The 14,909-nt window shown below is 35.9% G+C and overlaps 1 protein-coding gene across 1 annotated transcript in view; it reads left to right on the top strand.

Annotated features, from left to right (window-relative positions):
• The window catches only part of THSD7A (thrombospondin type 1 domain containing 7A), a 194,794-nt gene that overhangs the window by 157,588 nt on the left and 22,297 nt on the right, over nucleotides 1-14,909 (top strand). Inside the window, exons 14-19 of the mRNA XM_071735333.1 lie at nucleotides 5,844-6,022; nucleotides 8,299-8,304; nucleotides 8,964-9,097; nucleotides 10,932-11,085; nucleotides 11,600-11,741; nucleotides 12,203-12,318. Of these exons, the coding sequence (XP_071591434.1) occupies nucleotides 5,844-6,022; nucleotides 8,299-8,304; nucleotides 8,964-9,097; nucleotides 10,932-11,085; nucleotides 11,600-11,741; nucleotides 12,203-12,318 (731 nt within the window). The remainder of the gene's footprint in view (nucleotides 1-5,843; nucleotides 6,023-8,298; nucleotides 8,305-8,963; nucleotides 9,098-10,931; nucleotides 11,086-11,599; nucleotides 11,742-12,202; nucleotides 12,319-14,909) is intronic.

Here is a 14,909-nt window from a genome sequence, read left to right as displayed (position 1 = left end):
ATGTGAATCGAGGAATTGTGTATTTAATTGCTTATGTGTATGATAGTAAAATCTCATAACAATCTACAGCGTCCAAGATATAACAGTCTATGGTGTTCAAGATGTCAGTTACAAGTTGCTGCATCCACCTGTGTTAGGATTTTTTTTAATTTTTTTTTTTTTTTCAATATTCTAACCTGAAGCAATGCAAATTAACCAACAAAAAATAGCAGAATGTTAAAATCTGAGACTTTTGGTTGAGTGTTTATTCTGAAATAGATGTATCTCTCTTAGGAGACTAATGTAGCATGGTAGTAGGCTTAGATTCTCAAATTGTTAGTAGAATACTTTGCTGTTTCATAGCTTGTATATTTCCTAATTTTTTTTTAAAATACAAGATGCCATTTTTGACCTGTTGTCTGTTCTCTATGAATATGCTACCTGTGGCACTTCACCAGCAATACTGGCTTAGACATCTACATTATGGTGTCCCTGTATCTGCTCTGTAAGCAGGACATCAGTCAGGAAGCAGTTATCCATCAGCCCTAAGACTTGCAGTTATTTCACCAGAGACAGAACTGCTGATGCAAAAGATAGTTAAGCATTAACAATTGCTTGCAGGTTTTGAGGCTTGAAAGGATAATCCTGTAAAAAAAACAACAAAAAAAAGAGGTCTTATGGAGTTCAATCTGTCTTTCCTTGGTTAGGCAGAAATATGAATAGTCTCAAAAAAGACATATTCTGTTACCACAAAATGCAAATAACTGCATATTTCTATGTCCAGGAAGATGAGTTTCAAGAACTTTACGTTTCCCTGAAAAAAATCTGTGCTAAAGAACATAAACCATTCTGGCATTGCAAGTTTTTTTTCTTGAAAACATAGCACAATATTTTAGTCACGTAAGCAGGAGCATAACTCTGTCAGTCCTGAGGACAAAATTGTTCATGTGGGCACTTCCTAAGGTGTTCTTTATGTCTGCACCCTTCAAGCCAAGTAGCTGGTCTGTTCTTACACATTGCAGGTGCAGTTTGTGGTGAAAAATTTTACATCCACCTACTTAATTTGTTTTGTCATTAGACAAAGTGTGAAGTCCATTAAAGTCCTTCATTGTAAATTATCCATCACACCTGTTAATGACTTTTTCTAAGAGTCCATATCTTATAGCCAGTTAGCTACAGGACAGTGAACCTTTCCCTTTTAATAAGGACTTCAGTTTATACTCCTAGTGGTTCAAAGCCATTTTATAAATTGTGATTCAGTAATAAATCTTTAATGATAGAATAGTTCTTGCTCATAGTAGACAACTGCCCATTTCACATCCTTGTCAAGTGCAGCTGATACAAGCTGAAATAATTGAGAAACTCTTTCACTGGGAAAAGGAATAGGCTTAAGGAGATGGGTGTCTCTTTCTGATGACCTTCCAGACCATGTTGAGCCAATGCTCTATATCATGGTGTCCCAAGGTCTCATCTTTCCAACATCCCTTACATGTTATGAAGAGCTGCAGGCAAAATGCAGTGGAAGACTTTATTTGGAAGGAGAAACAGCATGCAAAGCATGAACTTCTGATGTCCAGAGAACATATATTCAGCCTTTACAGTGCTGATCTTCTCTTTCACTTTCTCTCTCCCTTTTCACCTTCCCACTCTTCCTCAGCTGTTCTTCACTGCTGTCATTCTTTCATTCTCTCTGCATCTGTTGGTTTTCTACCTTGGTAATTTCTTGCTTGCTCTTTAAACCTCAAGGTTCTAGCATGACATTTGCTACAATTACATTATACAACCTGTCTGTGTGATATTCCACCATTACAGACAGTCACACATCCACACATTGGTGAACTGTCTCTTTAATAAGATTTTGCACTGTCTAACACAAGGGGCACCCTTTGGAGGATGATTAAAATGGAGTGGAAACAAGGCCTAAAGTTGAAAAATGTCTGGTTCATGTCCTTTTCCTGTCAGAAACAATGTATCTGCATCACCAGCCCCATTTGCATGGAATCTTTCTGGTTTCTGTGTTACTGTGTTTTGTATGTATTCTTTTCTTTATCACAATATGCTCTTTTCTCACTTGCTAAGATTTTACAGTGTGGACAAAATTTACAACTAAAAGCACCTGAAATTTAAGACAAAATAAACAAACAAACAGAACAAAAACCTAGCATAAACTTTTCAAAGTTCCCGAACACCTGCTTTCTTGGATTCAAGGAGCATTTGCTATGAACTTCTGGAGATCTTTATCCTTAATCAGCCTAAAATATAGGTTAACATCATGCACACATCTAAGATGCTGATATGCAACAAGGTCTGTTGAAAGAAACAGTAAGGTACCTGAGAGAAAAAGAAGGTGCCAAGACATGAATATGCCAATTTTTTTTATGTTGGTAACCCCTGTAATTACCTACAGAATGCAAATCAGAGGGCAGTCTTTTAATTTCTTCCCTTTGATCCTCTATTTCTAATTGTGAGAACATTCTTCATCACTGGTGAGGAAATACTGGTGAGGTCTGGTCAGGAAATACAACAGTAGGCTCTTGAGGGCATGGCATTCTCTTAGTGTGTTACCATCCTACTTTTGGCAGGATATTTTTTTCTTTTCTCTTATTTCTTTTTTTTTTTTTTTTTCCCTTTTTTTTTTTTGTCTTTGTTTTCCATCCGTATGCAATGTCTTAATAATTCTCTTGATTTATTTTCTTTTCCTATATTTTGGAAAAGGCTTGGAAGCTGTGAAACTCCTTCCTGAGTGCTTTTACTTTGCTCACATCCTTGATCTGATTTTTTATACATTGTTCTTAGTATACCAATGGTAAGAAGGTTTTTATGCTAGTCTTTCATCTTGCATAATAGTTAACAACTGTTTTCCTCTCCACTTCCCAGAAATGTTTCACATTTCTGGTAGCTCCAAGCCTTTCTACCTTGCAGAGCTTATTTTTTATGCCTTCAGTGACAGACTTCATTCTTGTTCTCTTCTTCATCAGTTTGGGTCTTGATGACAGCTTCTCTGAGAAAATAGGAAGGAGTGAAAGGAGAGCATCATAGGCAAGGTATCCTAGAGACTGCATAGCAAAAAGTTATATGGTGAGCCAAAGCTATTCCATGAAGCTTTTAGGATTATGGACCCAGTGTAAGAATGCAGTTCAGTATTTTTTCATATAAATCAAGTGGGAAACATCAGTTGGTTCACTGTATCATCTCCAAAATGCACTAACATGTAAGCAAGCTTCTAGTTTTCTGTGTTATAACTCAAGACACTGTACACATAAAATGGTGCTGTTAAGGCTTCTATGTTCTATGTTAAAGCAGTTTTAGTGGCTGACTTCAGTGCAGCTTTTTCATAGACAGTCTGAAAAAAAGGTTGCTGTAGTGTTATGGTTTCATTTTATATTTTATGGACTCACTTGAAGTATTGCTCAGTGTAATTAAAATGTTATCTGAGACTTGCCTATAACACATTTGATGCAATGTCTGTCTGTAAGATGTTAAGAATCTTGTTAAGCTTTTTGGCTAACACTGTCATTATCTCAAAAAAATCTTTATCTTCCTTGTTTGGACAATAGGAAAAATAGTTTGTCAATCATTTTAGTTTAGTATGTTCCACAAAGGCTCCTTTTGGTATGCTCTGAGCCAAGTTCCAAAATATTGCATTATCCTGTTGTGATATCATTCTCTATGACTGGGGTAGATAAGGAAGATCAGTATGAGAGCAATTAAATGTAAAGTAGCTCAGAGGTATATGGAAGTCCTTAAAATAAAGTCTTCCAGAAGCAGCCTGTAATGGTTAAAATTACCTACTTAAGGATATACAATATATAGAGAGCAACTTGAATTTCTTACTTACAGACATTAATTGCAGTGGCAGAAATTTAACAAATGCTAAATGAAATAATTGTGTTCCAGTAGAAAGGTTTCTCCAGAAATAAATTACTTAGAATTTATAATGAAAGTAAAGCAGTCCCAAGAAAATTCATAGAGAGAAGTAAAATCTTCCCTTATTTGCATCAGAAAGTAAATATTGCTAAACATTTTATTTTATTGCTTGGGGAAAATAGTTTCTTTTAATTTTTTGGTTGTCCATTTTCATTCAGTAGTTTCTTTATTGTGTGGGTATATGGATTTGTACAGCACCCGAAAGGGCTTGCTAAAAGTTCATTTCTGGTGAAGATACGGAGTTTATATTTATGCAATACAAGTTCACTGTAGGATGGGGTTTTTAAGATGGGGTGCATCTGGTTTCTAAGACTCACTCAGAGATGACAGGTAAGGTGAAATGTAATCAATTTCGCATTTACTACTGTAGGGCAATCTGTATCACCACCTCTGATATACAGTGATACGAACTTCAGAAATATATTTTATCAAATACAATGTACCTTTCATACAATATCACTGAGCTGATCAATCAAATAGTGAGAGATATTTAATAAAGATACTTGTAATTCAAGCTATTAACCTTCTAACCATTTTAAGGAAGATACATTTGATAAACAGTAGTTTCACTCTGATCAAATTCAGAATGTGCTCTATATATTTATTTAACTATTTAACACTTCCAAACAGAGGAAAGCTATATAGTGTAAAATCATCACCTGAATTTCACTATAAAATACTCTGAAATGTAACTATGCTTGAAAAAAATCTATTCTTCTGTTCATTATATCTGGGAAAAAAACACCACTGTTGAAATCCTGTGTTTCAATGCTTTAGTCAACTTGTGATTGCTTTGTACTGGTTGCTTTTTAAAAAAGGCAGAATAGCTTCACTTAGAACTATAGATTAAAAACATAAAGCTGCTAACATCAGCTCTGCTGAAAATGACAGTGATTGCTTTCAAACTAAAAAAATATTCAAGGTATGTGAGGAGCATTTGACACCACAACTTAATCAACTATGTTAGTTTGAAATTGTGCTAATCAAATATTTTAATTCACTTTTAATGCACCAAATTTTCTCAAACCTTTAAAGTGAACATTTGCCAAAAGTAAACACATTGTAGATCTGACATGGGAAAGGGGGAGAAGAGAGTTCATACAGCCTTAGGTTATAGGTATAGTAAAAAATGCAGTAAAGGCCAGTTTTTTATCTGAGGTTTTATAGCTTCTGCTGTAATATTGGCATAAATGACACCTATTGTAGAGCTGTGGCATATGTTCCTTTTGAAAGAAAGACATTTTCACTTCTTCAGTGAATTGAGGCCTCATGTTACTCCCTGCAGACCATGTCAGGGCCCTTTCCAACCTCTCAGGACCGATGGCTTATCCAAAGCAAACATCTGCTTTTCCATTCAGTGCAATTATTCAGTGTGCTACTGGGGGCAGATGGTTGTTAATGGGCAGATCATTAATGTGGCAGGGCACTCTCTCTTTCTAGCCTTAGAAAGGTCACAAGGTGTTAAGTTCCCTCGCTCCAGGCTGCTAAGATGCACGGCCTTTGATTCAGTTGGATTTTTGCTGTATAACTACCATTGAATTACTTGATACAATGGCAGAGGAGCTTTTAATTAAACCTTTTTTTCATTAAAAGAAAAAAAAAAATTGTTTTTATGCTATAAGAATGGTACAACCCAGAGATGGTTTAGTGTCAATTACACTGTAGCTGTCAGAAAGTTTGAATGCTGAAATCTGGTGAGTGTGAATCCTAATCAGACAGCAGTGAGGCTACTCAGCTGCTACTCTAATGCAGTCTCCAGCTCTATGTGTCAATTTTCTGCAGAATTTAATTTAGCCCTAACGATGAAGAAATCTCTCTATTCACACAATCCTGTCAAGTCAAACTTTGGGCAATCTAAATGAAGTAGACGAGGGCTTCAGGGAGAAGTAGCAAAGTGACATGTTGTAAAGATTTCACTTTCTTTTCCATCCATGCAGGTTATATTGAGGAAGCCTGTATTATTCCATGTCCTTCAGACTGCAAGCTCAGTGAGTGGTCCAACTGGTCTCGTTGTAGTAAATCCTGTGGGAGTGGGGTAAAGGTTCGGTCTAAATGGCTCCGTGAAAAGCCCTACAATGGTGGAAGACCCTGTCCAAAGCTAGATCATGTCAATCAGGTAATTTGGTTTATATTTACATATATTGATATTTTTGATACATCAGATATCTCTTTTAGCTGTACAGTTTGTTCATGCAGAAAAAAATAAACATCCTGAGAAAAGCAGTCAAAGAAGATTATGTGTTGGCTTAGATTTCCTTAGTCAGCAAAGGTTCTGCCTTCTTTACTTCTTTATCTGTAAGGCCTTAGGACATTATTTAAACAGCACATTGGAGACAATAAAACACTCTTGCATGCAGATTGTGAAGACCAGGTTTCTGAAGATCTCTTGCAATGGGTAAAACATCTCATTGGGAATGTTTGAACTGGTAAGTGTCAGTCCTTGACCCTCTTAAATCAGAAAGGAAACTGAAACTTCTCAAGCCACTCACAAAGTGGTGTCCCAGTGTCCCTTACTGGGTTCTCTTCTGGGTACTCTTGCCCTGACTGTACAGTTCCAGTCAGGAATACATTTCTGAAGTCAGTCTCCCAGTTGTCCCATCAACCACACTGGGATTTTCCAGTATGGAGCAGTCTGGCCAAGCTGCCTGGATCCTCTCTATGTGAAACTAAGCCAGAAAACGTGATACAAGAGCACACTGGGAGTGCTTTGGCCACTAATGAGCATTTAGTCTTTGAGACTAAGTTTAGCTCTAGTCCAAGTCAAACCCCTGAAGCTTGTTTGCTCCTCTTTGCTTGGAGAGTTTTAGAAAGAAAAACCTTCCTTGTCAATTAACTTATGCTCTTCAAAGTTGATTTATATTCATATTACTGTTGAATTTAATTTAATCTGCAGAGGCATGTTAAACAGCCACACGGTCTTCTCTGTGCCTATTCAAGGACTGAACAAAAATGTGCTGCCCATTTACATTTGAATAAAAATGCATGTACTTAATATTATCCTATTGACATTTTGCTAGCACAGAGTGAAATGGCTTGTTGATCTAATTTTCTACTTTAGGGAATGTAATTAGTTCTAATTTAGAAAATAATAAGTGTTAAACTGCAGCTAATAACTAAGTTTGTGATCTGCTTTCTCAAAATACAAACTAGGCTGAGGGTTGGTGGATTTGGGTCAGCATGTAAATATGCTTTAAATTAGGAGGAATGTGTTTCAATAGGAGCAAATTATAGTCTATACAGAAGTCTTTTTCCTTCTTTAATATTCATGTATATATAATAGGCTTGTATTTTTCTGCATCAAAGGTGATTTTGCTGGTGGCCTGTTAGCCACTTTTATGCAACACTATTGCCCTCTACTGGTACTTTGACTCAAATTTGGTTCGTTGCAATGTTACATGGTACTTGCCAAATATTAATAGATGCATTTACATCACCCATCTTTATGCCTGAGTTAATGCATATGTAGGTCAAAGAAGGCCCAAATATGGTGACTGTGCTGGTCTTATGAGATTCTCTATGTATTCATTCTAAGTTTTTGGGTTTTTTTCTTTTTTTTGTTTTGTTCTCTTTTTTCCCTCTGTTTTCTTTTTTCTTTTTCTCTTTTACTTGTCTGTTTGTTTGTTTGTTTGTTTATTTTTCTCTCTCTTTTATTTTTTCTTTGTTACTGGTGGTAATTTGTTGCAGTTTAACTGATAAACTATCAAGCCATCAGCCCTCTTTTTCTGCCAGGCAGTGCTGCTGAAAAGAAATCAAGACAGTGAGACTGTTAAGACAGTGTCTTACACTCTCCAGAAATATTGCTTGTGCTGACTTGATACTCAGAACAATATGTAAAGTTAGCTTATATAAAATAATTTTGAGCTCATGGTCTTTAAGTAATCTAAGCATAATGAAGATCCTCAGTGAAGGACTTGGGAACTTTTGAAGGATGAGAAACTGCAGCTCCTCTTTATTCTCCTGAATTAGTTGCACTTCCTGCTGTCAGAAGGATTTCAGTTTTTAGAGAAGACAAATACCCTCCAAAACCATTGGATTCTCACTTGTCTTAGGGAAACTGGATTCCCTACTATATGAAGAGTTGATGTTCATTATAGGCAAAAAGGTAAAACAGTTTTATTGTGTGTTAGGGACTGAAAAAGAGACCAACTAATTTACAGTCTCTTCACACCAGTGTTTCATAATTTTTTTTCTTCCAAATGAAAATTTCTTGCAAAAACACCTCATGACATCAAGGGAGAACCAAGAAGAAAAATCACGTGTGGCAGAAGTCATAAAATATTGCTTGTAATAAAAGCTATGTAAATTATATATAAATACGTATATTTCACTCCTAATAATTCTTTCTTTTTGTCTTTGTTTTTTCTTTCGGGTTCCTGAAAAATCTTTCTTCAGGCTCAGGTAAGAATTTCTAAAATAGCACTTTAACATGGGCTTGCTGATTGTGCTCCAATGTTTACACTCTCTGTCCTGTTTTTTTTATAATGGATGTTTGAGAAAATATATGGAACACTCTGTAACTTCCTATATGAGACTCTATTTTAATTTGTATTAAAATCTAAACATAATATTAATTGTTGGTATGCAAATAAGTAGAGTGATTTTAAGTATCCACAATGAAAGTTAAAGTGAACCAGAATATATGAGTATACTTTACCTGGAGCTTACCTCTCTTTAGAAAGTAAAAAAAGAATAAAAAAATTAAAAAAAAAACTGTGGGATGGAATAACTCAGGAGAGGTGTGAAGGATACAATTTTAGCAGTATTTTTCTAAAAAGTATGCAGTTGTAGTTTTTATGTTAGTTGTATTGATGTTATTGTTGGAAAAATCATGGTTTTAGTGGCAAACAAAACCATGGAATCTGTCATTAAATGTCTTAGCTTCAGACTTTTCATTATTTCTGTAGTTTTCTAGCAAGTATTGTTACTACAGAATTGTTACTACAGTCTCTCAGTAAGCAAGTTTACATTTTTCTTTGCTAAAAGAACTTTTGCATGAACAGTGTTGAATGTTTAAGTTACTTGTGTGCACCAAAACTGACTCTAAACGTGGATTCCAGGTATATGAGGTGGTTCCCTGCCACAGTGACTGCAGCCAGTACGTGTGGGTCACTGAACCCTGGAGCATCTGCAAAGTGACCAATGTGGACTTAAAAGAGAACTGTGGAGAAGGTGTCCAGACGAGGAAAGTCAGGTAAAACAGTATTGGTTCACCTTTTACTTAAAAGAAACTTCACTTTCAGTTGTGCTTGTATTTATTTTGATATAATTCTGTGAAATATATAGTGTTACGTCCAGTTGTAGTCTACCTGATTTAAGTCAGAATCACCTCAGTGACTGCAATGTGGTTCTGTCTACTGCTTATCAATAGAGACCTTGATTCCTAGGTCACAGACTGAAGTATATTGTACTTTTGCTGCTACAAACACTGTAATGTATAGTTTCAATGGTCTTCTGAAAGAGGAAATAGTCCTCTTTCTGATTGAAACCATGATTTTAAAAAAATAAAGAAAACTATTTAAGTTCATATGCACTTGGGAATAATAGTTGCACTTACTGCAGGGAAAAAATGACAAGTAAAATAGAAAAATAGTAAAAAAAATAGAAAAAAAAGTAGAAAAATAGAAAAAAAGGTAAAATAGAAAGATAACAAATAATTCTGTTGTTTATTGAACCTGACCTAGGCACCTGGTATGTTTGCTCATCATTGTAAAGCTCTAATCAAAGGATAACTAAAATTATTCTCACATAGTGTGGTACAACAGCAGCTAAACCAGCTGGAGTTTGGGTTGGTTGGTATTTGGTTTTGAGATTATAAATCAAAAAAATAAAGCAGAATGTGAATTCAGTTTTAATGTTTTAATGTTGAAAATGAGATCTCTGTACAGTGAATTGCTACATGCTCTCTTTTCCCTGCCACATGTGCTTAGAAACTGGCACATTTACACCATTTTGTCCCCAATACCAGTTTCCTCAGTGTAATCATTTACTTCAAGAAGGTCAAAGTCCTAATCTTTGCTTAATCAAATTAAAAAGACTATGCATATCTGTTTTCACACTATAGCATCTAATCAAATTCCCTAAGAATAGTCTTTAAAAAATTCATATACAAAAGATCAAAATTAATGAGTGTTTGTGTTGGAAAACAGGCTTTCACGCTACCATCAAAGATTAAAAAAGTATTTTCAACCCTTTGGGACTAAAAATATCTAACTTTTCATTTATTATCACATAAGACCAATAGAGCATAAATTTCACAAAGCTAATATAAGCTCATGCTGTATTTCTTGTGTTTACCTTAGAGAGTGTTTAAAAAATTAGTATAGCCAGCTGATGTAAAAATTAATGTAGTCAAATGAAAGAAGCTCTGAATATTTGTTGGTGTGTGAAATGATTTCTATTGATAAGAGCTTTTCTCTTGCAAATCTGGAAAACAAATTCAAAAACAAAAGCTTCTTAATTTGAATGGTCCTTTCACTTTTCCTTGAATGACTGGAATAGAATAGAATGAAGACTGTTATCTTCAGCTCTACAAAGCTAAGCATATTCATTTATCATCTTAACTGGGCCTCCAGCTGCTGGTTTAATATAATGGTAATTTAAAAGCTTCTGTATAAATTAGGGACTAATACTAAGAATAGAAAATTCAAAAAGTTTTAAGAGTTCTAGATTTAAAGTTGTCAGTTGAAGTATGAACAAAATATGTCCAAACTAAATGATTTGCATTATTCTGGCATAGAGGTAAGGTAATGTCAATTAAAACACCTGCCCAGAAACTCATTGCAATTCACTGATAGGAACTGTCTAAATTCTGAGCATTTTTTTTGGCTGTCATCTGTAAAAACAAGGATTATTTTTTACTCCACAGCTTTTCTTGCTATTCATAGATCAATACTTTGTTCTGATACTTCAACTATTTCATGATTTTTATGTGCTAACAAAATGTTAAAATGCTTCAGAATACTGTGAAACAGTTACTGTAAGAAATCCACAGCAAATTAAGTTTATTTGCATTTCTTTTTTTCCAGGTGCATGCTGAACACTGTGGATGGTCCTTCAGACACTGTAGAGGATTATCTGTGTGATCCTGAAGAGATGCCACTTGGTGCTAGAAAATGCACATTACCTTGTCCTGAGGACTGTGTTATGTCTGAATGGGGACCATGGTCTCGATGTTCATTGGTAAGAAGTCTACTGAAGTGTAACATTTATAGTTTTAGGATGATACTTTAAAAATGTGTGCATCATGTACTGTGCAAAGATGCTGAACTGAACAGTGATTACACAAGTATCTTATATTCATAGTCATCTTTAGGGTCATTGATAGTTGGTTGCGAATAGACTGTGCAAATATTTTCCATTAAGTGCAAATGCTACAAAACAAACGTACTTCATTATTGCATTTGGAAACTGATCCAGTTTATGAGTGAAATACTTGCAAATCAGTAATGCTGAGATATGAGCGAGTTAGGAAAGTAGCAGGGTGTTTTCAAGTTAGAGAATATTTCACTTCGGGTGGTAGCAGACTAAATTTTCTCTGAAATAGCAAGGAAATTTTTTTTCTTCCACGAGAGCATGAGCCAGTTATTTTATGCTTGTGTTTTGTGAAGCAGTTACTTGAAAGGTTGTTACAGTGTTGCTTGAAAAGGTATCAGGGTGCCTAAACTTCAAAGCCATTTCTAATCTCCCTTTGAAGCCATGCAATGGAAGTAGCATCCGTGAAAGGTCAGCTGAATCCCTGAGACAACCAGATGATGGGAAGTCTTGTCCTGCTGCCACTGAGACAGAAGTCTGCACTTTGAACAAAAACTGCTACCACTATGACTACAACGTGACAGGTACCTGTGGTGTTAGGCTCTGGTGACAGCCTGGCACTATAGCTTAGTTCCACTTACCTTGCAGGGCAGGTTTTTCAGCTCTCCGTTCTTATCTGGAGGGAGCTGTGGGGCTTCTACTGAAAACTGATTCAGGCTGTTTCAATCCAGATAAAATATTACCAGGTGCTTTGCAACTTGGTTGAAGTGTGCATGCTGTAACTCTAGGAAATTTATTTCTCCTGTCATTTTGGGATTTCCTCAAAATCCACACAGACAAAACCAAACAGGAACTTCTCAGGAAGAGATGGCACTATTTGCAGTAAAAGTTGCTGTTGCCAAAAACGCATAGCAGCTGGGCTCGGTAAGCCTTTGCTTGTGTGAAATTTTCTTGTGAGGATTACTTTAGGCCACTAGAAAGGAGACTGGATCATTATGAGTTCTATCTAAAATGTCTTCCACACTCATGAATTCCTTATTTCCAGACTGGAGCACATGTCAGCTCAGCGAGAAGGCTGTCTGTGGTAGTGGGACCAAGACACGGATGCTCGACTGTGTTCGCAGTGATGGCAAATCGGTTGACCTGAAGTACTGTGAAGAGGTGAGTGAGCACCTGTGAGTAAGCTCCTTTCTAATGGTGCTAATAATGCTAAGCCAACTGAGCTATATGTCTTCACCAGATGTTCTGCAACACTATTCATGGATTGTTAAGTACCTCTGGAATAAACCGTGCCATCAACAGTGATTTTTATACATTTTCTTTAGCATACTTTTAAGTGTCTCTGTGAACGTATGCTAATTATTATGTCCTGAAGGAAATTACTTAGAAACAATAATTAATAAAGCAGAATAAAGGTAATAAATCTTAATCAGAACACTAATCATCAGTCTAATTTGATACAATTTCTGCATGGAGCCTTGGATAGCTGCCAACATCAATCATTTACCCAGTGTGTTAGAAAATATTTCTCATGTGCCATTCAGCAGCTGGGCCAAATGCTAACTTTTTGTATCCAGTTGTGCAGTGCAAAAGATACCCAAGCTAGTGTGAAAAAATGTGCAGTGTGAATGCAATACTAAATAGGAGTATATGTGGAGAACTGACTAGCAGATAAGAACCCTTACATTTTGAAAGAATAATTTTGCAAATGTTTAAACTACCTTGAAATTTAACAGCACTGGGTTTCTGACACTTTGTACATTAGTCTTAATGTTTTCAATTGCATGGAGCTAATGTGAAGGGAAATGGGAATACAACACAAGTGCTACATTAAAGGCCAACATACAAGCATTTCTGATGGAAAGTAACTGAACTTCTTTCAGCTGCAATTCCCCCATCATCTTGACATCAGAAACAGAAGCAGTTGATGTGGAGGACTAGGGTGAAGCAGCCTCTGCAGCAGCTTTGGTACCAACACCTTTTCTATTGGACCTTCCTCACTAGTAGCTGCTCTTTAGGACATTCCCACAAAGAAGAGTCTCATTGAAAGTGGAGGGAGTGAGGAGATTCATCATATAGTAAGGACCATAGTTTTGTAATGGTCTATCTGACCTACGTAGGCTTCTCCAGCCTCCTTTTGACATCCTGCATTCCTGAATCTCTATGTTCTTAGCAAAGACAGGAGGTTTCAGCTGAGGCTGGCACCCTGCTTTTGTCCCACATTCCTCCTTCTCACATAGTTCTTGGGTTTATAATCAAATCTAATAATTTGATCATTTTGTCTCAGGAAAAAAAAACCTCAGGACCTGGCTACCTGCCAGCAAGTTTCTAGGAAGTTAATAGGGGAATGCATTAGCAAATTCTGCTAAAGTTTAAAGGTGTTAAAAGAAAAAAAAAGATGGCTCTTGGGTTATTTGTAAGAGACTGCAATATTGATTTGTTCATACCAAGACATGATGTAAAATATCCATCCATATGAACATTTCAGTAGAAAAAAAATGCTTTCATAGATTCTAAGGAGAAGTATGTTTCTTTTACCAAGGACTTATTCCTGATGTTAACAAGTTTTTGAGCAACATTTAGAACAAATTATTACATTTAGCACTGAAATGTGTTAAATGTTAAATTGGTGAGAAACTGGAACTGGTTGCCCAGGGAGGTTTTTTACTCCCTCCTTCCTGGAAGTGTTCAAGGCCAAGTTGGACAAGGCTTTGAGAAATCTGGTATAGTGAGAATGGCCCTACCCATGTAGTGGGGTTGTAACTAGATGTTCTTTAAGGTCCCTTCCAACCCAAACCATTCTATGATTCTATGAAAACTCATAGCAGAAAACCTCTTGTGTATAATAAATACACAGTGTATAAGTTTATTACTTAGAGAAATAATTACAGCAACAAGATAATATCTCAAAACCAACTTGCTCTAAATGTCCAGCAGATTTCACTGCAGAGAGGTCCTGGCTTTATCAGAAACTACTACATTACAGTCTCATTTGCCCTTTTATTTGCTAGACCATGTAGAGATACATCTTCCTCTAGAAAGCTCTGATCTGCTCCCCAGTCATTCTGTTAAGACTCTTTGTTGAATTATGGATGTGTAAACAGTGGTACAGCAAGGTCAAAGCCTGATCCAATAACTGTGAGGAGTAAAACCTGTTAACCTGATTATCAGGAAAGCCAAGCTGTTCAGATCTTACCCCAGACCCTTTACTCTAAAGATGTGAAAGCCAACTGTGACCTTTCAGGTCATGTGAGGAGAGTGTTCAAGAAATTGTCAAAATGTGAGTACATACTATGCACTTCTTACTAATCTAATTGCTCTAATCACAGATGATCCTTTAGGGTGGGGATTTTGGTTGGGTTTTTTGTTGTTGTTGTTTTGTTTGGTGTTGGGGTTTTTTTCTGTGTTTTTCCATTGTAAGAGCAGTGCAGAATTATTAAGTAATGTTCAAAATAAGGTGTCTGTGGTTAGAAAGTTGATGATAAGAGAAAGATGAAATAATTTTGTAATGACTTAGCTAACACAATTTTCCCTGGGCTATTATATCACTATATATTAGATTAGTTTAATCTAAAAAAAAATTGTTTAATTTTTGTTATATGCAAATAGGAGAGATCAGAGTAGCTAAAACTATGCTAATCCCTAAGAAATTAAGATGCCTGATTGCAATATCTCAGTTCCTATATACTGTGTGATTCAAGAAACTAATAAAAGCCATATATAAAATGATACTTCACACTGATTTTTGACTC

This window comes from Heliangelus exortis, chromosome 2, assembly GCF_036169615.1.
Source record: "Heliangelus exortis chromosome 2, bHelExo1.hap1, whole genome shotgun sequence".
Taxonomy (NCBI): Eukaryota; Metazoa; Chordata; class Aves; order Apodiformes; family Trochilidae; genus Heliangelus; species Heliangelus exortis.
This window is presented reverse-complemented; position numbering and strand designations above follow the sequence as displayed.